Here is a 26,578-nt window from a genome sequence, read left to right as displayed (position 1 = left end):
ATCCCTTTGGTGCTGGATAAGAGGGATTCTACTGTACTGGGTTCGATCCCAGGGGCCACTATCCTGACTTGGGTTTTTTGTGGTTTCTGAAGTCCCTCCAGGTGAACACTGGGATAGCAGAATTTCAAGTCTACTACCCGACTCCTTCCCAATCCTCATTACTCCTCCATCATTACTTCTCATCTATCATCCTATCATGTCCGTGCAACAGGCCTGCCACCTGTCTGACGGAGTAGTGCACTCAGCCAACTGTGTCCAGAGGGTATGACTATAAACCACTGTAATGTGGAAAAATGCTGACAAGAAAAAAAAATATTATTATTACTCCCATCCTTCCTATGGTCAGCTATTGTAGGTTTCAGAGTTTATAACAGAATTACCCCTACACATTTCATTCTATCTCTTGACAGTTCTTTTATTTCCTCTTCACAGTGAACTCTCAAGGCAAGTTTTCTAAATACAGTAAAACCTCGATAAGATGTGCCCGCTTATTACGCTATCCCGTGTAATACTTTTTTTGTCCGGTCCCTGCACATTTCATATATAACACCTTTATAAAATACCCATTTGTTGAGCTCAAGTCCCGCATAATATGCTGTTTTTATGGAATATTTTCGATGCAATTTTCAGCAATGTACTGTAACAACAATGAAACATCTGTGTCATTGAACTAACTGGTGCTATTAACCTCTACCTGCGCATTTAAACCTTCATACTTCATACCTTAGTATACCCCATCCTCTTGTAACGCTCTCTTATTCGACTCTTTACCTGCGCGCTTAAAGCCTACATACAGTTACAATACCTCACCTCTTGCTAACCCTCTCTCTCTCAAACAGCATTCCTCACTCGACCATAATAAAATTCTGGAAATTTTTGCTGAACAGTTTGTTGTCCTTTAGTGTATTGAAGAGTGTCTGTGAATGTGATTACAATGAGTGTCAAACGAAAAGCGCTTTCTGTGTCGGAAAAATTGCAAATCTTACGAAAGTACAATGAGAACAGTACTGTTACTCAGAAACAACTCTCTGATTCATTAGGAATCCCATCATCGACATTAAGAACGATAATAAAAAATCGCGACTCAATCACTACAGCTGCGACGTCGGGAGAATGTAATCGCAGGAAAGTGAAGTGTGGTAAACATAAGGACTTCGAGAACATGCATGGCAAACAACTATAAATGACTTTTTTTTTTTAGAAAGAATTAAGGACAGTACATATTGTAAATGTGTTTGTGCGAGATCGTGCGTATTTGCTTGCTTTCCACACAAAACCAATATGCGGTAAGTGTGAAATACCACATTCAGTATTCCCAACGTAACACACATAACAATTTCCCTATTCTTACCGCTTAAGTGTCATATTCATTTTACTGCTTTAAGCTTTTAACATATTATTTTTAAAGACGTTCAACATAGTAATAATTATAAATTGGAAACTTACCACTGCAATTTCACCTAAATTGCACTGTTAATTATTGTTTTTAAATATTTGCAAAAATTCAGTAAACTCTACTACTTCACTAAAGTTATTGCATTCGTGATGCAAGTAACATTAAGGAAGCCGTGAAAAAATCAACAACATTCCAGATGCCGATGTTATTACTGCAATATGTTATATAAATAATATTGTTAAAATATTAAAATGAAAAATAAATCATTACATAACCTTACCATTTGTTTTAAGTTCGCATTTATAGACTGGGGGGAAAAAAAAAAGACAAGACGTATATCATGGCCTGCTGCAATATAGTAAACACAGAAAACATTTTACAGCAACAATGTTGAAGAGAGATATTTTTGTTTTCCAAAATTGCCGTCATTGAACAGAAATCAAGATGGAGATTTCATTGCAACTGATTAGAAATTCCTCTTTCAGGTATGTAATAAACGATCTTCGCACAAAATAATGTACAATACACGAGCGGTATGTTTGTTTTCAAGTTCTCGGAAATTAAAAAAGCTCAACTACGTTTCGCTTTTTCAATCTTTTCCTCGAACATGAAAACATCAACATACCGCTCTTGTAACGCATATTACTATTGACGTACAGTACAGTAATTACATAATGGAGTAATACTATATTATCTTTCATGAATCATGTATTTCAATAAAGAAAAATGCTAATAGATACTGTATATAAGTCAAAATTAGTATACCTGCCTAATACACGGTTTACATGCGGTCCCTTGAACAGCATCTTATCAGGGTTTTACTGTATATAATGATTTCCAATACTTCCTACATCCACAATCCAATTTCCCGAACTACAAGAACCAGTGACAAACATTAAATCTATTTAATAAACCCAGATTCGACTAAAAGCCTCATTTAATCAATGCCTCATCATCCTGTCCGCAATCCCGTTTCCTCTCTACTCCTCAGAAATAGACAGCAGTCATGATGTGACAAGTATTAAAATCAACATACCTCTGTGTGCTGTTCTGGCAGTTTCATGTTGTCAAATATCCTGAACAGCACTTGGAAGAGATCTCTCCACCAGTGAGGTTGGAATGCATCACCGTATGTTTTAACTATCTCAAACAGTACTGTGAGACCTCGTGTCCTTACATCCAATTTGCAACGGCTCACAATACAAGACAATTCAAACAGCAAGGGGAACCAACCCCTTACCCATACTCGATCTTCCTCAGGAACATTGATATCTTCCATATTGTGTTCGCGGAATAACTGGAAAAGAATTTCACCTTATTATTTACTTATCATCATTAGATCAAACATGGAAATCATGCTTGAAGCTTGAAGAAAGAAAGGCAACTTTTAGCACATTATAATTGCTTGCATGTAATAAAAGTCCTTCTGGATTATATTCGTGCATATTTCTTTTTATTCTAGGATACAATTTCTCGTCTAAATTATTAGTCTGACAGCGTTTTTTTTAATTAACTTAAAAAATCTAACAATTCTATAGAATTTATTTGTAAAATTAAATAATAATTGAGAATATATCAAATGGCATGAACATGCAACCAATTCAAAGGGTCAATGAAGGGTGACATAGAGAGACGACAGTGCTTACAAAATATTCGTTCTGCATTAATAATGATCTGGCGTTCCATACAGATTAATACTTTCTCTATAAATAAGCAACAGAGAGTATATTATAGAGAGAAATTCAAAAGATATGAACCCAAGTCTACTTGCACAAAGACAATCAATGGTACCTACCTATCCTAACATATAGTGAGTGATATAATATACCACTGCCGATTCTGCAATTTTGTCATGTCATGGAGACTACGTGCAAAAAAACTTGATAAAATTAAAACAATTTACATTATTGCGTCTCGCAAATTTCACATATCTCTAATCATGGTGTATACTGTTGGAGATGAAGAATATGTAACAAAAGCACAGTACAAGATACAGGGTCTGGCATTTAACGTTTTCCATTTTAAGTTGGTAATTATGCATGCATCATTTAAGGAGAGAGATTTTGATCATTATGATTGGCCTTGGATTTAGTTAGCCATGGAACGTTGGCCTTTGCAGCAGCACATTTTCTGCATAGAAGCACAGTCTAGTACATACAGACACGAAGCTCAATACGTACTAAATATGCAAACATTAGATAGTTGCTCACCACTAGGATCGCTAATATCACCTCATTACAGGCAATGCAAAATAGTACCGTCACAGTCTATTGTTTCCAGCACCCTCAAAACTCAACCTTCGTGACTATATATAGTAGACTGTGATAGAACATTATTTATAAAGCAAGTCAATTGTACAGCACGAGTTTCGACGGATATCTGGCGATAATCGAAAACATGAAATTGCACTGTGATGAAAAATAATCAGTCAGTGGGTGAGCCAGTGGCATGAATCGGATCTATTCAAAACAAACCTCATGTTCGTACGAAAACAGTGCGGACACCTGGAAATATTGAATGCATAAGAATGGCTTTGCTGAGGAGTCAGTGTCGTTCAGTGACAAGGCATTCCCGAATTCTGAATGTGTCAGATAGAAGCATGTGAAGAATTCTACATGTTGATTTGCATTTCCATTTGCACATCTTTCAATGAACACCCAGTGTGCTGCTTTCCCCAGGCGACTTCTATCCAGGTTTGGTGACAGTTAATGGCCCTCTGTATCCCCAGACCTCACTGCACCAGTTTTTTTTTTTTTTTTTTTTTTTTTTTTTTTTTTTTTTTTTTTTTTTTTTTTTTTTGGACGTATCTGAAAGCTAAGGTCTAAACTCGTAGACTCCCTGATATCAACAGTCTCAACACTGCAATTCCTGAGGAAATTGCTGATGTCATGCCAGACACTTTGCAGAAGTAATGACTAGTGTACAAAGAAGATTACAACAATGTATTGATGCTAATGGTAGGCATCTTATGGATGTCATTAAAAAAAAAAAATAAGGTAATAATCTGTAAATTTAAGCCTATAACATGCCTAAGTAGGGGCTTATCCATGGTTTGTAATTTCTTTATGCTCGGCCATGCCGAAATGTAGTAATTATACACCTGGTAGTAGCCCTTTAATGCACCTCATTAAAGTACACCTATTCATTATAATTCAGTTGTTCAGCCAATGAGAAATCACCATTGTATCATTATAAAACCGCAAGTATCGATTATTCTCGGATATGCAATCGAAAGACAATTAGCGAAAAGTCACGGAGGCTGGAAATCCAATACTGTCGCAGAAGGTTATGTTCTGTTACTATAATAATTAGCGTTAATTGTAAATAATATTCAAATAAATTCAATTTGTCATCTCGTTTTTCAATTCTAAATCAATTTCCAGGTTATATTATGTTATTCTCTAGATTATATCAAAGTCAATGACATTCGTGCCTCGGAAAAAATCAATACTTTCGCGTCTGCGCACATCTCACAGTTCAGGTCAGTTCCGCTCATCACTTACATAACCATAACATGAATACTTATGAATAATTTCAAGTTAGAAATATGGTCGAGCATAAAAAGCCGTATGAAACTTGCCTATAATGGTAATTAAGATGCTCATATGAAAATTATGAAACTTGCTTGCGCTCGTTTCATAAACAAACATACTCACGTCTTAATTACTATCATTATAGGCTCGTTGCATAATGTACTATTAAACAATAAATCAGTTATGGTATTTTGAAAATGGGAAACATTAATTGTCAGATCCTGTATAACAGTAAGCACATGAATTTGGACATTCTGAGAAGCTACAAATTCAGAACCTCTTAACAGCTTATGTTTTTGAAAATGATACATAACGAACAAACCACACAACCTTTCCATCTCTACTTGCTGTGCTCACAAGTAAATCTGTCTCTCTCATATTGTCTAGTGTTTGGGCTTGGGTCCATGTCTACTAGAAACCTCTCTACAACAACTGGATGCGAACCTCTACTTCATCTATTTTCTCACATGGGGAATCAATGACACATTTCCCTCTTAATCTACCGCGTATGACGATAAAATTGTTCATATTCATTGTGTAGTCATACAGTAAATACAGTGCACTGAAAAACAATTCTTTTTTAAATTTGTCATGCTTATTATCCATAAAACAGTACACATTTTTAAGACATTACATTATTTTCTCCAGACTATTATACATGGAGACATAAAACAGAAGAAGAGTATAGCATTTATTTTATAATTTAAATACAACAACAATTCTGACAATTAACGGTAGAACAGCAGCATTTCACTTAAATGCAAAAATGGTAACTGTATTTAATTAACATACAGTACACTCCACAAAAAAATAATGCCAGGAACAATGATGAAAGCACACACACAAAAAAATATATATTAAGAACACATAAAATTCAGCTCATTACTCCAGAAAGGATTTTTATTAAAAAAATTCATTTAATATAACCTTGCAAATCCTTAAGTCAAAACACGTGCCAGTCACTTGCTGCACATGATTTACAATCTGGTGCAATCAAAACATCTAGTCTGCACAACTACCAATATGACAGAATCATAAGTAATTTTCCAATGCAAACTATACTACATGTATGCACAACAGAATGGAACGGACAATTTTTATTTAAATTGCTTAATATACACTGCATTTAAACAATGAATATCAATGAATTAATAATTAATATATGCATAATATACGAGTATATACAGGGCATATCAAAAGTCCGGTAACACTTTCAATATTTTATTACACAAAAACTACTAATGATAGCACTTTTAAACACACGTCAGTTTAAAGTCAAACTCTCAAAGTTCTGTTTACACCTTACAGAGATTCAATGTGTGAACCACGAATGACTCGGCAGATGTCCAAACGATAATCAAACTCTTCCCATACCCTATGCAACATATACTCTGTGACCGTGGCGGCAGCTTCTCGAATTCTGCTTTTTAGTTCCTCTAAATCACGTGGCAAAGGCAGTACAAACACACGGTCCTTTAGGTACCCCCATAGAAAAAAGTCACATGCAGTCATATCAGGTGACCTTGGTGGCCATGTCATGAAACATCTGTCCCTTACTCCAACACGTCCTATCCAACGATCAGACATCTCCGTATTCAGGTAAGCACGAACTGCATTGTGGAAATGTGCCGGAGCCCCATCTTGCTGAAAGATGAAATCGTCGAGATCTTGTCTAATTTGAGGCACCACTCATTGCTCCAACATGTCCAGTCACAGTAGCCTCAATGAAGAAGAAAGGTCCGTACAGGTTTCGTTGTGACAACGCGCAGAAAATTTTCACTTTGGTGAATCGCGCTCATGTTCAATGATTCTGTGAGGTTTCTGTGTACCCCAAACACGACAGTTGTGCTTGTTAATTTTCCAACTCGTATGGAATGTCGCTTCATTGCTGAAAATTAAGCGGCTGAATAACTTTGAGAGTTTGACTTTAAACTGATGTGTGTTTGAAAGTGCTATCATTAGTAGTTTTTTGTGTAATAAAATATTGAAAGTGTATTGACTTTTGATATGCCCTGTACATAAGTTTAAACACTATATAAATAACTTTTATACAATGAAAGATAGGCTTATTTTTTAAAGTATTGTAGCAATAATAAAAGTGTGAATACTGGAGGGCTATAAACCAGCACTGGATGCAGAAAACTATGTAATTAATTAACGTATCTATATATTCTGCATGATTACAGTGCACAAAAGTGTATTCTAAAGTCATATGTGGAATTGTGAGGAATTTGGTTGTTACATGGGTAGATTTTAGTGTTGCTTCTCTGGCAACACTGCTCCTAACACGTAATTTTTTTTTAATACACCTTAAGCTTTACTTTATATAGATAGAGACAGTTACTTTTGGTAACACGCACTATTTCTGAGAAAAGTTAAATGTAATTTGCGTAGTTGGAGATGAGAATTTTCTAAATAACTTTAAACTAAATTCCCAAGCTAAATGTAATGTTACTTGAAACTGTATTATGTCAGAAATTGTGGTTTATGCTGAAAATTTACTTATGAATTCTATCATATTGTTAATAGTCTACTCACTTCTGGTACATTCCACCTGCAATTAAAATACTGCAAAGAAGATATTACACAAAATATTTTACCAGCTGGAACTCCACCTAAGAAATATTAGTGTTAAATCTTACATAAGAATGGAAAACTTGTAATTTTATGCACATATTCAATGAAAGCCCGTTATTGTAAGTACAATCAATGGCATGAAGTCCTCCATTATGATTGTACAATGCATCATAGTACATGCGATAAATACAAGAAAATGTACACAAAACAAAAGTCTGAATCTTATAATTTATGTTATAAGAGCAAACTTAAGCTGATCCTTACAAAATTGTAAGGTCGTGCAACTGAACATTTGGAAACCATGTGATTGTGAAAACAAACACATTTCCTACAATACTCAACACTATTTGGGGATACTTTGGGAATCGGTCAGAAGAAGACCAAATCTGAGATTTGTGTTGATTTCACAACACGTACTTTCCAATTTTAAAAACTGGTCGAGATATTTTCCCCCATGTGTACAGAATATTCAAGAAAGAAGACACATGACAACTATAAAAATTGCACACTTACTGAAACACAGTGTCGCCACTATTCACTGATCTACCTAACCATGATTCCACCTCTCTTTTCCAGATCTAGCGATTCTCCCACAATGAGCGAATACTCGAAGAAATAATCCATAAGCCAACAGCACTTTCGTAACTCTCTGTGGCCAAATATGGTTAATCTTACTTAATTAAATGCAGTGGTCTACAGTCACCAACAACAAATAGTATGCTTTTATATTTTAATTACTCCCTGTTGGGGCCTATACTGGGTGTTCAGTTCAAAGTGTGTCATGGCTCGCTGTATGTCGTCATGTGGCTAGCCGATGAGCCTAGAGAATTCAATCTTTCTACACTTCTGCAGAGGCGTATTACCTATGTGCCAGAGAAGTTGCCTAGCAAGTACGGCATTCATTCAGAAGAGAACTTACCGATACGTACGGTAACGCCGGTAGTGGCAGGAATGTGAACTGTTTGGAAACACATACTGAGGTGAGTTTTTTTCTTACTGTCGGGATATGGGGAGAGGGTTAAGACGATTACTTACGTACACTATTTGTTGACATTAACTTGGACGGCCAACATGGACACGGAGCATTTGATTTGTGTTGTGGAATGTTGCAGTATGCAACCAATGATAACAAATAGCCTGCGTACGACTTGCCCACGCAAAACACAGTTCGAAAGAGGTTATGGTAGCACACAGACCGTACAGACTGCCATCTGTTGCTACGACGTTCAAGTTATACTGTACACGTTGTCAAGTTCATATTGAACGCCTTGATTAATAGGCAACTTCTCTGACATAAAAGCTGAAACTCGCTTCAAATCGCTGACTTACAACAGTGACGTCATAACACACTTTGAAATGAACACCCAGTATTACACTATCAAATTTATGTGTCACAAAATATGATAACATTTTTGATCAAATACTAGATTTTGAGTAGACCTATATTACACTATGTCAAAGCTTTTATCATATCTTTCATCACAGTTCCAATAATCAATCCACGACAGTTCTATACATGTTGCAACTGTAAATGTAGTAATAGTTAATGCATTAATACTAAAGATGAAATCACAGAAAAAACGAATTTGGGTTAGAGATTGAGTAGGGAGAAAAGATACAAAAGGAATCCATCAAACTCTACTGAGAGAACTTCAGTGAGAAAATGTGAAATCCTATACTGAGTACCAGTATTTAAGAATGGATGATGAAACATTTCAAGTGACTCATAATGTGATATTAAAAGTTTTGTGGTTTTCACAGACCATGTGTACTTAATGTCCGCCATTTTCTTTCATCTTAGTCACAGATTCTAACAAAGGTATGATGATGACCATAACTTTTATCACAGAACTACGTCACAGCTAGATGTGATCAAAGATGCTATATTAAAAAGATTTTATCATATATATTTTATCTAACTTCTGTAACACAGAAATTTGATAGTGTAATAAAGGCCTTATACAGAACCCAACATACCAAACTAGTTTTATACAGAAGAGCTAGGATTATTGTCGTGTTCAACTATCGTCATTTTTACCAATAGTCATTTGCCATTTATTACAATTAAATTTGATTATACCTCAGAAAAAAAAACCCAACCAGGTAATCAGGTCAAACGAGAATCGAACCCATGCCCAAGTGCAACTCTGGATCGGGATGCAAGGACCTCAGTCGACTGAGCTATGCTGGTGGCTATTCTCAGTATAATGGCTACACTTGCTGACATAAGTATGAAAGTTTTATAGCTTGCAGTCACTGTAATATAAATCTTTTGCTTGGTTGTAAGCTTTTGTTTCTATAGGCGATCAAAGTATTCTCTAGGCAGGCAGACTATGAGATTGCATGACAGAATACGAAACGTATCTATGAAATTCTGAACAGGATATGGCTTCATGTATACTAAATAATATAAAAAATTCACATACCTGTGGTTTTTCGTCCACATATTTGGCACATGTTCGAATATATCGAATTGCTTCCATACTGGTATCGGGGAAACTGGCATTACAGGCAAACTCTGACAGACACTTCACAGAATCTTGGAATGAATCGATCATAATTGGAAAATGTTTACTATACAGATCATCTGAAAATAAAATGTGCATAATACTTGTAACAAAATACAGCTTTAAGAAAATGTTAAAGCTTTTGATATGTTTATTCAAGCAGCAACAATTAGGTCAACATTACTGATAATAACATAATATAACACGGCAATGATAATGTGCTATTCAAGTGCAATATGAGAGTTGGGGAACCTTTCATCTTTATACTGCTGGTATGTTAATGATTATGACAAAGACAAAAACAGGAAGACGTATTGGTAACTTGAATAAACATACCTCAAGTGGATGCATGAACCTTGCATGAATTGAATACATAGTTGGGCATAACAATATTGGAAAAATCCTACATCAGAAATTATATAAAAAAGTACACTTCAATTCTGGACACACTTCTTTACTATAAATACACCCCAGCCAATAGCCTTAAAATGATTCTACAGTATAAAATACATTGGAACTGGTCCTTAACGACATACTTCCTTACTGGCTTTTAAGGAACCCGGAGGTTCATTGCCACCCTCACATAAGCCCGCCATTGGTCCCTATCCTGAGCAAGATCAATCCAGTCTCTACCATCATATCCCACCTCCCTCAAATCCATTTTAATATTATCCTCCCATCTACGTCTCGGCCTCCCCTCCTTAACGACATATAGAATAGTAATCCCAATATATAAACAGATAAAACTGGTTCAATTAATTACGTAATATAGCAATATGTACTCTTTAACCCTGAGAGGGTTTGGAATTGAACGAGTTACATCAGCTGCTTGTCTATGCGGATGACATGAATATGTTAGGAGAAAATCCACAAATGATTAGGGAAAATACGGGAATTTTACTTGAAGCAAGTAAAGAGATAGGTTTGGAAGTAAATCCCGAAAAGACAAAGTATATGATTATGTCTCGTGACGAGAATATTGTGCGAAATGGAAATATATAAATTGGAAATTTATCCTTTAAAGAGGTGGAAAAATTCAAATACTTGGGAGCAACAGTAACAAATATAAATGATACTCAGGAGGAAATTAAACACAGAATAAATATGGGAAATGCCTGTTATTATTCGGTTGAGAAGCTTTTATCATCCAGTCTGCTGTCAAAAAATCTGAAAGTTAGAATTTATAAAACAGTTGTATTACCAGTTGTTCTTTATGGTTGTGAAACTTGGACTCTCACTTTGAGAGAGGAACATAGGTTAAGGGTGTTTGAGAATAAGATGCTTAGGAAAATATTTGGGGCTAAGAGGGATGAAGTTACAGGAGAATAGAGAAAGTTACACAACACAGAACTGCACGCATTGTATTCTTCACCTGACATAATTAGGAACATTAAATCCAGACGTTTGAGATGGGCAGGGCATGTAGCTCGTATGGGCGAATCCAGAAATGCATATAGTGTGTTAGTTGGGAGGCTGGAGGGAAAAAGATCTTTGGGGAGGCCGAGACATAGATGGGAAGATAATATTAAAATGGATTTGAGGGAAGGTGAAATACGATGGTAGAGACTGGATTAATCTTGCTCAGGATAGGGACCAATGGCGGGTTTATGTGAGGGTGGCAATAAACCTCCGGGTTCCTTAAAAGCCAATAAGTAAGTAAGTACTCTTTAATCATAACATTATACTGCAAAATTTAACAACACATGAATTTCATCAATAAATAAAGTTCCCGAAAATGTATAACATTTGAAGGAGCTAAACCTGGGTAACTTTACAAAAATCTGTTATTGGAGCCATTTACAAGGTGGTTTTTAATACAATAAAAACCTTACCTTGCGCATAATAATGGACATTTATAATTACAATATGTATTCTACAGAAGAAGAAGAGCATACATGAACATTTTTTCATAAACTTACTTATTATTTTTCCTGTCGTATGAAAGGCAAGTTCAACAATAGCCTCATCTTGATCTGATGCTGCTAAGTGGAACACACTAAAGATATTCTTCCATCCTGATCTAATGTTGTGGGCTTGAGAGTTCACCATCTGGGCTATACAACGTACCACCATATCACGTATTGTTGGTGATCTGAAAGAATATTATACTATACATACAACAAACTCAATCACAAAGGCAAATTACTAATTTCTTGTCCAAGAACAAAAGCTTGGCTATGGTTTCCTTAAGGTACGGTCACACGTCGCTACTTTTGCAGCGCTGCAGCACAAAAAACTGCACAACCCTTGTATTGTGACGTGTGAACAACGGTGCAACCCGAAAAGTAGTGGCTGCTGAACCTGCTGCTCGCTACTTTTCCATGCTGCGTGCAGCTTAGAAGTAGCGACGTGTGAACAGGGCTCTCAGGGTTGCAGCCGCAGCATTTTTGATATCGGTTTTGTTGAAACTTTTGCTGCGGTTGCGACCAGTGTTGCCACCCAAATGTGCCAATGATACTTTTATTGTTTGGATGTATTTTAATGTTAGATGTGATGAAAATAAATTATTTGTAACAGTTATTAAATGCACAACACAGTCTGAGCATATTTGCTGACGATATAATTCACTTTTTTAATTTTCTGTAGCGTAGTTTCAAACAGGAGGGTTGCCAACATTGATTACGTGAATCTGCTATTGGTTATCATTTAAGTATATAGGCGTTTTTGAAAGCTTTATAGTAAAAATAATGCCAATTTCTGAATACTAGTTAGGACAGAAAAGCAAATAATAGATAAGTAAGCTTTCACATGAGTTTCTTAATAATGCGAACATAACTACAAAATGTATATTGAGAAGTCAACATGGAGATGGAAACCTGCAGCATGACTGCTGCTGCAAAAGTAGCGCTTTGTGTGTGAACAGACTCGCAACCTCCAGTTGCAACTTTTGCTGCACTCGGGTTGCACAGCACGAGAAGTAGCGTGCAGCATGCTACTTTTGGCTTACATGTGAACACGACACGCAACTTTTGCAGCTGCAGTACAAAAGTTGCGCAGCAAAAGCAGCGACGTGTGACCGTACCTTTACATATATTGTGCATCCACTCTAAAGTTGTTTTTTATTGGTAACATTTGTGCAGACTTGTATCATACAGATCTGTTCCACAGAAAATAATGAAGAGAGCTTACACTGGGAGCATATATAAAATATTGTGCAAGTCACATTTTCAACTTACGCTAATTCTGTATTGTAATTTTAATTTGTGAAAATTTTCTCAACTTCCCCTATCTCTGTACTCAACATTAAAAAACAAATTCAAGGAAAGAATATTTAATGTTGTTTCTGTCTCTAAAATCCGTATTTAAAGACTCCAAGAGACATTTCTTCACCTTCATTACTTCAATTAAGCTATCTATGCTTTCATATTCACCTATTCTTTTTCATGATGTGCTCGAATGGACGAAGAAAATCCTTCTGGAACCGGAAATTGGCGAATTCACCCTTCTCAATGAACTTCATAGATAACTGACGTAAAGAATCAACAGCAAAGAATGCTATATCTTCGCTGGGGTTACAGCCAACTTTATTGAAGTGCTCGCCAAGCACTTGCCAGATGCGGGACCACTGCAGACGTATTCTACCCATATTGTAGTACGAGATCTCTACAATTTTCTGCAGGCTGAACATGCGGGGATGTGCTGGGTGACCCAATTCATCCAAAGAAACCTGTACAAAACAATTATTTTAGTCATGTCATTCAAAAACACAGTAAACATAATTGTTACAGTGAGATTTACATCAGACACAGTAAGACTAGCAATGCAGAAAATGCTCTACCGTATTTTATTATTTGGTGCTTTAATTAACACTTTAAATTGAAGTGTTTCCTGGAATAACAACTTAACATATATTACGTAGCTTTTCTATTTCCAGCATATACTGAATCCTGACAAAATATTATTTCCCTCCAACAAACACAGCTCCCTCTAGAAATATTTTAATGTCGTTCTGCATAATGCTGTTATACCAGATCTAAAATGTTTGATGCTGTGTATCTAAAATTCAAGATTTTGTAGTTAAGTTCTTGTTCCAGAGAAAGACTCAATTGTTGTTGTTTCCTAATGCCAGGCGTTTGACAATAAAGTCATTTGACCTCTTGCACTCCAATATTTTTCAAAGATATTATCATGACCAGCCACTGAAGCACAGATTTTGAGGTGTTCCGAATCCATTTCTTGGTTTGAGTTGCACAATGGACAGTTAGGGAACTGATATATTCCAATTCTATGCAGGTGTTTGGCCAAACAATCATGGCCTGTTGCCAATCTAAATGCAGCTACAGACGATTTTCGTGGTAAATCGGGAATTAACTGTGGATTTTGATGCAGAGAGTTCCATTTTTTCCCTTGGGATTGAGTTATCAAATTTTGTTTGTTGAAGTCTAAGTATGTAGATTTAATAAATCTCTTCACAGAGTAATACGTAGATTTAGTAACAGGTCTGTTAGTAGCAGTGCTGCCCTTCTTTGCTAAAGCATCCGCATTCTCGTTTCCCAGGATTCCACAATGGGATGGTATCCATTGGAATACAATTCTTTTATTGAGTGATATTAATTGAGAGAGCATTTTAGTTATTTCTGCTGTTTGAGATGAAGGTGTGTGTCTAGAGACTATTGATAGAATAGCTGCTTTGGAGTCTGACAATATAACTGCATTTTTAAATTTATTGATGTGGCATAGAAGATTCCTGAGACTTTCACTTATTGCAATGATTTCTCCATCAAAATTTGTTGTTCCATACCCAAGAGATCTATAAAGTGAGAAGAGACAACACGTAACACCTGCACCGGCACCTTGTTCTCTGGAGATCAAGGATCCGTCGGTGTATAAATGAAGCCAGTTTTGTGGAGGGTACCTAATATTAATTGTCTCTAAAGACAATTGTTTTAGTATTTCATCTCTGCACATTAGTATCTTGGACATTGTGCAACTGTCACACATTTGTGACACATGAGAGTTGGCCACTAAAGGGAAACCAAGAGGTGGAACTTAAACTGAGAGGATTCAATTCGGCATCGGAATTGGAATCCGGTGAGGCTTAGTGGATAAAGCATCAGCATGTAGAGCTGAAAACCCAGATTCGAATCCCAGTGCCAGAGAGAATTTTTCTCTGCTCTACCGCTCCTTCGTCATATGATAATGCAGAATTCCTGCACGGAAATATCATACGTACTTTGATACATCGCAATAATAATTAAGATAGTAAGAACAGTTGCTCACTGATTCAAGTTGCACTCAGGCAGGGGTTCGATTTCCGCTTTGTCTAATTACATAGTTGGATTTTTTCCCCGATGTTTTCCCCAATTCCAAGGCAAATGTCAAGTAATCACATGGCGAATCCTCGGCCTCATCTCGCCATGTAAAATCTCACTACCACAAATTTCATTAACACAATAATCCATTAGATGATACAGTGTGTTCAATTAATTGACTTAAAAAAAACCTTATATTCATGAGTCAGTTGTCACATTGGTCTAGTGGCTAGAGTGCTGGTCTTGTAGTCCTGTGGACCTAGGTTCGATCCCTGACGTACCCCCAATTTATAACTTGTGTTGGACAAGCCCATGGTCCACATAACACAGGGGTTTTCCTTTGGAAGCTCCGTTCCTCTATGGCACCCCAACAAATCTCCATCATCATCTCATCTCATCACAGGTGTAATGTAGATCAGCCTGCTATGGCACACCCTGGGCAACTACTCTGTCAATAAATTGGTCTACACAACTGGTTTTTTGAAAATGGAAATTAATTACTTTATTTATATGGTAGTTCTGCTATGACTTTTTAAATAATTCCTCAAAAATACTGTATATGTATATAATCAAAAATTACAGTCCTGAAAAATGTAAGAACATGATATATTTTCCTCACCTGACAGAGAGCACGAACAAAGTCTACAATGGCATCACCATCCAGTCTGGTAGAACCCGTAAAAATTCTATCCACAGCAACAACAACACTCTGAGAACTTGTTTCTCCTATTGATTCTTTTACACTAGCTGCAAACACAAATTTATAATGGTAATAAGTTAACAAATCAAAATGGTACGAAGTAAAAATCTAATATACATTACTTACAAAAACCAATACATTAACATTGATTTCAATTTACGCAATCATTCTAAAACCAGTCTTACACAAGCACATTTCGAGAACATACCAAAGAATTTCCTAAAACTTTCTGGGCAAATCGCAATATAGCGAACGTAGAAACTCCGCCCACGATGCCTTCCACTTTTCCCCTACCAGCTCACCAGACAATCTACGTGATAGGCGAGTGTTGTGTCAAATGCACATTTAACGTGGGTGGGGATAACTTCCCCTACTGGTGTTCGCTATATTGCGATTTATCCAACTTTCTTTCTTATAAAATTTTACTGGATGAATTCTTGACGTAAATGAAAGCTTAGCATTATATTGTAATACTTTTGGTTCAACTTACGATCTAAAGAGCTCAGATTCAACTTCAAAGGGTCTGAAAGGTAATGATCATTGGTATGAGCCTTTGGACCAGATATGAATTGAGGCCTCACTCCCGTTCCCACCAACTGAGCAAGCTCCAACTGTGAAATGCACTTCACTATATCCAGCCACGAGCTACCCAAATAATTACCTGAAACATGATAATAAATAACCTTTAAAATTAAATAATTTACACTTTTCAACTAATGATAACAGTATGAAATATGTAAAGTCTTTTAATATTGAAGTGAAAAGAATGTAGTAGTATAAAGTGCATGAGATTTATTTTAAAGTGTTGTTTAGTAACAGCTTAATCTCTATCACTGAACTCAGATATTGATATACACAGAACACACAGCAATTAGTTTCAAATCCTTGTCATAAAAATGATGTCATCCTGCAAATGTCTCCTCCTGGAGATCCGAATGGGGGATTTTAACTATGGAATATTACCTGTAGGAACAGTAGGGTTGCCAACTGTTTTTGAAAAAAATACAGGAGACTAAGCAATCTATAATATTTCACATAGAAAACTGACAAATTATTCAATTCAGTTAGCAGTGCTAAAATAGTACATTATGCAACGAGCCTATAATGGTAGTAATTAAGACGCGAGTTTCATAATTTTCATACAAGCGTCTTAATTACCATTATAGGCAAGTTTCATACGACTTTTTATGCTCGACCATATTTCTAACTTGAAATTATTCAGAAGTATTCATGTTATGGTTATGTAAGTGAGGACTGGAACTGACCTGAATTGTGAGATGTGCGCAGACGCGAAAGTATTGATTTTTTCCGAGGCACGAATGTCACTGACCTTGATATAATCTAGAGAATAATATGAAGATTAGGCTTGATATAACCTGGAAATTGATTTAGAATTGAAAAACGAGATGACAAATTGAATTTATTTGAATATTACTTACAATTAACGCTAATTATTATAGAAACAGAACATAACCTTCTGCGACAGTACTGGATTTCCAACCTCCGTGACTTTTCACTAATTGTCTTTCGATTGCATATCCGAGAATAATCGATACTTGTGGTTTTATAATGGTACAATCAGTACAAAGGTGATTTCTCATTGGCTGAACAACTGAATTATAATGAATAGGTGTACTTTAATGAGGTGCATTAAAGGGCTACTACCAGATGTATAATTACTATATTTCGGCATGGTCGAGCATAAACAACTTTATTCTACACTTAGGCAGTTAGGCTTAAATTAGGAGTATTTTGAGACATTTTGCCTTGTGTAATAATTTCAAACAAATTGTAAAAATTCCCTACATGAGGAGTTGAAGTTTACTGTGATTTGCAGTTCTGATTTGATTAGATGTGTCATGCTCTTGTTTCACACATCTGTTCACTTACTGTCCTGTTCATAAGAGAAAACACTCTCTGCATGAGCTCTGCTGCCTGATATGCTTACAATATAAACCATTACTTTTTTTTGTCTAAATCTGTATCTCTAACATTGTTTGATTTTAAGCTAGTGAGCCCTGAAACTATTTCTGGCAAGTATTACCTTCTACAGAGATTGCATATTTCAGTGCATCTCTAGAACAAAAGAATCTATTATACAGGTCATCTACCATCGTGGAAAAATTAAATGTTTCAAACAGATTTTTACATTATGCAAAAATAAGGGAGAAAATTTCTCGAAGAGAAGTAAAATATGGGAGTCGGATACTGTTAAAAATTATGACTAAATACGGGAGATCTCGGGAAATATGGGAGAGTTGGCAACCCTAAGGAACAGTCATCATTTTCCATTTTAAACATGAATGTAACCTTTCCTTAAGTGGGTACCAGTATGAGCAGTGGCGGCACACAGTTAATTTTCTGTCCCTAGCATAATCTTATTTATGTTTTCTTTCTTTCATTCGTGTTACGCTTTCCAATGTACGAAGAATCGGGAACTGCTATTGTCGATAGCTTGTGCGTTGCCTGCAAGTCCCAGTCGGTAATGTGTGCTGATTTCCTTATAACAATGAACTGCAGTGAAATGCAGCAAAACTTGCACATGCGCAGAGAGTTTATATTCTCTTTATGTATGACGTAATCTATGGTTTCCCATTATAAACAGTGTGTGCTGCAAGGGAAAGCAGCAAGTTGAAATGACGCGTTCGCATTGGCATTTTATAAAATCAACAACCAATCAGGAGTGAGTGACTATTTGTATAGATGGATTGTAATACCTACAAACAATTTCGCGGACATCACGACATCTCTGAGGAGTAGTAATGTACTATTTGTGAGTTTATATCTGATCACAGAATGTAGGGACGACTACTTTATTCTTATGCTAATTATTAAACTTTCCTGTAAAACTGAAATGTATTGTTTATAACATTTATTATTAGCTTATTTATATGTACTATATTTAATACAATTTAATTAAAAGATGCTGTACTCACTTCTATTCTACTCCTTCAACCTTCCGACAATAAACAATTAAACGTTAAAACGTTGGTACGTTAAACCAAAGGTCCCGGGTTCGATACCCGGCTCCGGAACAATTTTTCCCTCGAAATTATTCAAATCAACTTTACAGGGAGTTATACCTGAAATCTTGATTTGCATAATACACGTCACTGTTCGTTAACAGAAAACCACAATTTAAGTCACAAGGAGTTAGTGTGCCCTCGAAGTTGGTTGCTTGACGGTTGTCAGCCAACTTTGAGGTCTGTGGATAAAGAGGGAAAAATTGGATCGGTGTCGGTTAGAGTTCCCGAGTAGCTCAGTGGTAGAGCGTTGGTACGTTAAACCAAAGGTCCCGGGTTCGATACCCGGCTCAGGAACAATTTTTCCCTCGAAATTATTCAAATCAACTTTACAGGGAGTTATACCTGAAATCTTGATTTGCATAATACACGTCACTGTTCGTTAACAGAAAACCACAATTTAAGTCACAAGGAGTTAGTGTGCCCTCGAAGTTGGTTGCTTGACGGTTGTCAGCCAACTTTGAGGTCTGTGGATAAAGAGGGAAAAATTGGATCGGTGTCGGTTAGAGTTCCCGAGTAGCTCAGTGGTAGAGCGTTGGTACGTTAAACCAAAGGTCCCGGGTTCGATACCCGGCTCAGGAACAATTTTTCCCTCGAAATTATTCAAATCAACTTTACAGGGAGTTATACCTGAAATCTTGATTTGCATAATACACGTCACTGTTCGTTAACAGAAAACCACAATTTAAGTCACACGGAGTTAGTGTGCACTCGAAGTTGGTTGCTTGACGGTTGTCAGCCCACTTTGAGGTCTGTGGATATAGAGGGAAAAATTGGATCGGTGTCGGTTAGAGTTCCCGAGTAGCTCAGTGGTAGAGCGTTGGTACGTTAAACCAAAGGTCCCGGGTTCGATACCCGGCTCAGGAACAATTTTTCCCTCGAAATGATTCAAATCAACTTTACAGGGAGTTATACCTGAAATCTTGATTTGCACAATATACGTCACTGTTCGTTAACAGAAAACCACAATTTAAGTCACACGGAGTTAGTGTGCACTCGAAGTTGGTTGCTTGACGGTTGTCAGCCCACTTTGAGGTCTGTGGATATAGAGGGAAAAATTGGATCGGTGTCGGTTAGAGTTCCCGAGTAGCTCAGTGGTAGAGCGTTGGTACGTTAAACCAAAGGTCCCGGGTTCGATACCCGGCTCAGGAACAATTTTTCCCTCGAAATTATTCAAATCAACTTTACAGGGAGTTATACCTGAAATCTTGATTTGCACAATATACGTCACTGTTCGTTAACAGAAAACCACAATTTAAGTCACACGGAGTTAGTGTGCACTCGAAGTTGGTTGCTTGACGGTTGTCAGCCCACTTTGAGGTCTGTGGATATAGAGGGAAAAATTGGATCGGTGTCGGTTAGAGTTCCCGAGTAGCTCAGTGGTAGAGCGTTGGTACGTTAAACCAAAGGTCCCGGGTTCGATACCCGGCTCAGGAACAATTTTTCCCTCGAAATTATTCAAATCAACTTTACAGGGAGTTATACCTGAAATCTTGATTTGCACAATATACGTCACTGTTCGTTAACAGAAAACCACAATTTAAGTCACACGGAGTTAGTGTGCCCTCGAAGTTGGTTGCTTGACGGTTGTCAGCCCACTTTGAGGTCTGTGGATATAGAGGGAAAAATTGGATCGGTGTCGGTTAGAGTTCCCGAGTAGCTCAGTGGTAGAGCGTCGGTACGTTAAACCAAAGGTCCCGGGTTCGATACCCCCCCCCCGGATCCGGAACAATTTTTCCCTCGAAATTATTCAATTAAAACGAAATTTGTATAAAATGAGGCTGAAAATGTGTTAGTTTGAGGGTTATGAAACTACAAAAAAAAAAAAATTATTATTACTGTCCACTAATATAGGAAAGAAAAAATATGTATTGTATATGACCATTTTAAGAAACAAAAGACGGAAAAATATACATTACACAGAGTCAATTATGTTTGTCATTCACATAGGCTAAGCTTAATTCTGTTAGAAACAACACATGAAGCAAAATGTTGACGTGATATTTACCATCAGTATGAGCAACAGTGATTAAGGTTTTAATGGTGTCAATATTCTTGGCCTTCATCTCAGTAATAGGTGAATTAGCAGTGAGCAACGTAAACCTGGCCAAGGCTTGGACATATGCATCCCTCTCCAACTGAAAGAAATAGGAACACAATCAGTGTAAGCCATTGAAATAGAGAAAGCATATGATCTGCTCTGATGAATGACTTTGACATAGGCATAACTTACCGACATGTGAAAAATGCAAGCTATTCGAATGGCACATCTTATTCCATCAAGGCAAAGTGACGCAATTTCTGGGTCATCGCAGTCTTGCAAACCAACACTGAAGGCTGCTAGGAAGGGAGTCCATGCCATCTGTGCATAAATTTATGTAAATTAACTACACAGAAATTTAAAAAAAAAAAATTGTTTTTGACGGTGGTACTTCTTTTCTCATAATGCAGAATGTTTCATAATTGAGGACCGTTTTTGCAAAACTTGCTACTGTAAAAACTAAATTTTATAGGAAACACAAAAAACTGGAATAACTGCAAGTTTTGCAATAGCTCTCACATAGTAGAAAGCAAGTTTTGAAAAAACGATCACACTTTGACACGCTACTGTGAAGGAAATAATAAGATTTTCCTAAGAAGCCTTTAGCATCATGTAGAGGCCTGTCTTATGTTAACTAATCCACCAAAATCTCAATTTTGAAAATTTTGCAGTTAGCAAGTTTTGCAAAAATGATCCTCAATTGCATACTGTAAGCATATGTAGGGTATTTCATGGTTAGGAACAAACAAAAAGCAATGAAAATAATCTTTGTGCGAGTATAGTTAGGGAATTAATAAAAAGACAACACGTAACAGGTATTAAGCTGAAATATTTTACTGAGATTAAATGCTATAAACGTTACAATCGATGTTTACTGGTATTGAAACTGTTCATTACATTTACTGGTAACATAAAGCTCTGCTATTTTACATTATGCAACTCTGGTTCTTCAAAAGATGTTTGGGCATCTGAGTTCTCCATGTTTCATGCTCTGCGACTTCTGGTTGTAGAATAATCTAAATAAAAGAAGTCGTGTACTTCTGCCATTACAATACAAGGAATCAGCTGTGGGAGGCAATTTCAGCAATAGGTACTGTCATTTTATTTTCACAAACATCTTTTAAAGAGAGTCGTAAAATTTTAATATATCTGGTCAAATTAAATAAACAATTGGTACTTCAATGGATCCCTGCATACTGCAGACTGGGAGATAATGATGCAGCTCTTTGTTAAAAGAATAATAAAATCCGAATATGTATAAGAATTTAATAAAAAATTGCAATGCTTCTAAAGCAAAGAGAAAAAAAAATGGAAGATTTTAAATTTAATTTTATAAACTTCCTTTATTAACAGGTTGTCAACATTGAAAAAATGTACTAGATATTTATAAAGGTGTACAGATATAAATAAGAAACATGTAATTTGAAAAAAATAAAAGAGGAAATGAAGAAACCTATGTCATAAAATACATTAAATAAGTACAATACAGCAAAAATACAGAAAGGGAATATACAAATAAATTTAAACATTGTTACTATACTAGTGATTTCATAAAATCCGGCACTAATGGCTATTTTTCTAATAATGGTGTTGTTGAGGCCTAAATTTTTTGCATGTTTTGGTAAAAGAGGAGGTTATAGTGCCCCTTGCTCCCAATATCAATCCGACAACCTCAATTTCAATGGGATTGTAGGTTCGTATATGTTCTTCCTTCAGCAACTATCTCGGCCGGTTGTTCAGCATATGTTTCGAATCTGATGGTGGGGTCAAGAATGGAAGCTGAGTTGTTTTTGATGGTAATATCGTCGATATGACGAACACTGCCTTGTGTGACTAATCCTTGTACCTCTTGGTATATGTGAATCCAACCTCCTGCAATTCCTCAGCAAGTATGGAGCGGATTGTGTGGTGACATATGTTGCAGAGGTCCTCACCATAGGGGCAGAAACCAAGAATATGAGGAAGGGTTTCTATCTCACTGAGGAAGTATCTACATCTAATAACCGAACTTCCATAAAAAGTTATGGTGACAATAGTCAGATTCCTTACAGGCCATAATTGTCTCAATAAACATTTATACACAATTATAATGCAAAATCTCCTACATGTCCTTTCTGTAATTTTAATGAAGATATGGATTAAGATCTTCTTCACTGTCCAATTTTTATTCAATTTTCCAGTCTTCTTGCTAAATATTGGAGTACAAGAGAGCAAATGCTCAACATTAAATGCCAACATCTTTTGAAGAACAAGAGTTGCATGATGCTTTGTGTTAATAACTAAATACAGTTTCAATATCATCTGTAAGCATCTAATGTAACATTTATAGCATTAAATCTCAGTAAAAATACACCCTTCAACTATCATATCTAGGCCCGGTTTCTTCAACCTTTGTTAAATTATAACAGTGTGTTATTCCATTTTAACTGTAAACTTAACAGTTGAAGCATTTCTTCAACTACTGTTAGTACTAACAGGCTGTTAAAACCTATGTTAAAGTAACTGCCCAATTTCATGCAGTTAAATCATTTAACTCTCTGTTAGCATAGAAGTATCCAATATGGCTGGTGCGTTAGATGCTTAACTTATATATCTGGATTATTTAGAAAATGATATCCATGAATACATAAACAGAGCGGATGATTTCTGTGATTTGACAGACCAGAAGTTCATACAAAGGTATAGGCTATTTTCTGCCAAGCCTCACTTTTCGCTTTCAACTTAGATTCGTTTGTTTGTTTATTCTCATTAATTGGTTTATACTGCGAAATAAATTTCCAGCAGAAGGTTTCTTTCGAACGAAGAAAAATTAGTCCCAAGATTTCTTTTTATTCCAGTATTTTCCATTTCATAACAGCAATACCAATACGCCGCTCCACGCTATTGTGATACAGACGAGGAAAGAAGCAGAAATCAATGGAAACAAGCGAGAATCACAATTGTCAGAATTCAGAAAACAGAAGTGAGCCTATACATGGTTATAGGTTATGGTTAAACTCTAGAATCTCTGGTCCTACCAGAGAGTTAACAAACAGAATGTTAAAATGTGAAATGTAAAGTCGAAGAAACGCAATTCATGCTTTTAACTTACAGTTAATTAACGCTATGTTAGGTGCATTTTAACAAAGGTTGAAGAAACCGGGCCCTAGTCTTTTATTGATTTGTTCCTCGTCATATCTCCATAAAGAATAAAATTGTTTAATAGTAATTCTAACCACAGAATAATTTACATGTATTTATTGTATGCAATTATTAAAAATACGAGTACTGTATCTTTTCAGCATTTCACAGAAATTTAGTCTCTCATATTGCCAATGATATTCTTTTTTTATGTAGTTTGCTTTCTTAAACTATTATTTACAATACCATGCATACCTGAACGAAATCATTTACTCTGCACTCAAATAAAATAAAACTTTAATTTTCTCGCTGTCCTAAAAGAATAAATGTTTTTGTATTTAAAAAACTCAGCTCCCCGACTTCAACTGGGAGATATACAGTTGAAGTAGATGTATAAATTAAATTTTCCACAAATTCCCATAACATAACTTATTGAATACTTCTTATCATTGTATGCTGCCCACAAAGACAAAGTATAAAATAACAAAGCATACAATTTCATAGTACATACATACAAATATCACAATACTTTGCAATAGATTGTAATTTTCAAGTTCCTGTGTAATAGGTATGTTTATATGAGGCATAATATAACTGACATTTTGAAGAAATGTGAAGGAATGACTCTTACAAATAGACGACTTCATCAGAAAATTAAAAAAAAACTGAATATATAATTTTTTTATGCTCAACCATGCCGAACTGCAGTAATTATACACCTGGTAGCAGCCATTTAATGGACCTCATTAAAGTACACCTATTCATTAAAGTTCAGGTGTTCCGTCAATCAGAAAGCACCATAAGAAAGCACAAGTATCGATTTCACCAATTGCACAATAAATAACCTACATTCGAAATAAAGTCAGTTCTGTTACTATAATAATTAGCGTTAATTGTAAATAATATTCAAATAAATTCAATTTGTCATCTCGTTTATCAATGTATAATTCAATTTCAAGGTTATATCAAGATTAATGTTTCTTTTACTCTCTAGATTATATCAAGGTCGTCGACATCTGTTTCTCGGAAAAAAATCAATACTTTCGCGTCTGTGCACATATCACAATTTATGAGGTAGGCTATTGCACAAGGTCAGTTCCACTCCTCACTTAGATAACAATAACATGAATACTTATGAATAATTTCAAGTTAGAAATATGGTCGAGCATAAAAAGTCGTATGAAACTTGCCTATAATGGTAATTAAGACACTCATATGAAAATTATGAAACTCGCTTGCATTCGTTTCATAAACATACTCGCATCTTAATTACTACCATTATAGGCTCATTGCATAATGTACTATTATAAAACTCAAGACTTAAAATACAAACCTTAAACATTGGCCGTACATGTTCCAGATGTTTAGCAGATGTGAAAGGAGCTTGAACGTGGCTCACAGACTCCATGAGGTTCTTGGCAGCTGTTGAAATCACCTCCATTTCCATATTCCACAAGAAACGCCGTCGCTTCTCACTTGATATTACTAGGAAAGATAATTGTATGATATTACCAAAAAACAAGAATAAGTAATATTGGAATATATTAATTTGGAAGGCTGCTGCTTACAATTAAATAAGATGAAATACAGAAGTGCTCTTCAAATATTTTTTGTGACTAAACTTTCAGCCATATTTTAAAATATTCTCACTGCCAAAAAAAACTTGAGCACTGATATTTAACTTACTATTGGGAACGTTGTATAAAAATATATATATATATATATATATATATATATATATATGAAGATGGAGAATAGCTACAATATTATGCTACGGTATCCAGAGATGGCCGTCAAATGTACATAAATAAAACAATGTAAGATTTTATAAGTTTGCAACAAATGCTGTATGTGATAATTAAATTAATTTATGGTTATGAATAATATCTTTCCATTTAGAGATTTTGTTGTTCTGCAATATTTTATAACCTCTGTCGACGTTGCGAAAGAGAGGTTGAAACCCTCGCCCATGTCCTGGGGGGCCTGTCCACACGGTGAACTTCTACGAAATACGCGGCATCATACAGTAAGATCTATAATAGCAACTGCCTTAAGGAACAAAGGTTATTCAGTATATGAAGAAGTACACGGCATATCCAGTGAGGGCAATAATCGAAGAATTGACATAATTGCATTTAAACCTTCCTCTCTTGAAGGTTACATCATAGACCCTACTGTGAGATTCGAATCACATGAACACCAGCCAGAAGAAGTACACGAGGAAAAAAGGAATGTATATGAACCTTCCATCAGTTTTTATAAGGACAAATACCATCTGGAATCCATCGTCATTACGGGACTAATGATAGGAGCCCGTGGGACTATACCCCGGTTTCTGGTCGACTTCTGTAAATCTTTTGGCCTGCATAAAAATATTTTAAGAGACCTAACAATTGCAGCACTCAAAGGCTCAATAGCTATTTTCAGGC

General features: G+C 35.9%; 1 protein-coding gene and 5 non-coding genes across 9 annotated transcripts in view; 5 read left to right on the top strand and 1 right to left on the bottom strand.

Moving 5' to 3' along the window:
* Positions 1-26,578, bottom strand: part of Sec71 (ADP ribosylation factor guanine nucleotide exchange factor Sec71) — an 88,959-nt gene that overhangs the window by 30,687 nt on the left and 31,694 nt on the right. For 3 of the 4 annotated variants that reach the window (XR_011335803.1, XR_011335804.1, XM_069845193.1), the window contains exons 15-24: positions 25,483-25,634; positions 21,222-21,350; positions 20,997-21,126; positions 16,456-16,626; positions 15,885-16,012; positions 13,385-13,680; positions 11,933-12,105; positions 9,933-10,093; positions 7,468-7,497; positions 2,433-2,693 (exon numbers count right to left, since the gene is read on the bottom strand). Coding sequence is in view for 2 of the 4 variants with exons in the window: in XM_069845193.1 (XP_069701294.1) it covers positions 2,433-2,693; positions 7,468-7,497; positions 9,933-10,093; positions 11,933-12,105; positions 13,385-13,680; positions 15,885-16,012; positions 16,456-16,626; positions 20,997-21,126; positions 21,222-21,350; positions 25,483-25,634 (1,631 nt within the window). In the remaining 2 variants the exon portion in view is untranslated. The remainder of the gene's footprint in view (positions 1-2,432; positions 2,694-7,467; positions 7,498-9,932; positions 10,094-11,932; positions 12,106-13,384; positions 13,681-15,884; positions 16,013-16,455; positions 16,627-20,996; positions 21,127-21,221; positions 21,351-25,482; positions 25,635-26,578) is intronic. The other variant, XM_069845194.1, reaches the window with a different exon arrangement.
* Positions 19,214-19,285, top strand: TRNAN-GUU (transfer RNA asparagine (anticodon GUU)). Its single transcript has one exon. It is a non-coding gene; the product is annotated as a tRNA-Asn (tRNA).
* On the top strand, positions 19,499-19,570 carry TRNAN-GUU (transfer RNA asparagine (anticodon GUU)). The gene has a single exon. It is a non-coding gene; the product is annotated as a tRNA-Asn (tRNA).
* On the top strand, positions 19,784-19,855 carry TRNAN-GUU (transfer RNA asparagine (anticodon GUU)). Its single transcript has one exon. It is a non-coding gene; the product is annotated as a tRNA-Asn (tRNA).
* TRNAN-GUU (transfer RNA asparagine (anticodon GUU)) lies at positions 20,069-20,140 on the top strand. The gene has a single exon. It is a non-coding gene; the product is annotated as a tRNA-Asn (tRNA).
* Positions 20,354-20,425, top strand: TRNAN-GUU (transfer RNA asparagine (anticodon GUU)). Its single transcript has one exon. It is a non-coding gene; the product is annotated as a tRNA-Asn (tRNA).

This window comes from Periplaneta americana, chromosome 14 (assembly GCF_040183065.1).
Source record: "Periplaneta americana isolate PAMFEO1 chromosome 14, P.americana_PAMFEO1_priV1, whole genome shotgun sequence".
In the NCBI taxonomy this organism is placed as follows: domain Eukaryota; kingdom Metazoa; phylum Arthropoda; class Insecta; order Blattodea; family Blattidae; genus Periplaneta; species Periplaneta americana.
This window is presented reverse-complemented; position numbering and strand designations above follow the sequence as displayed.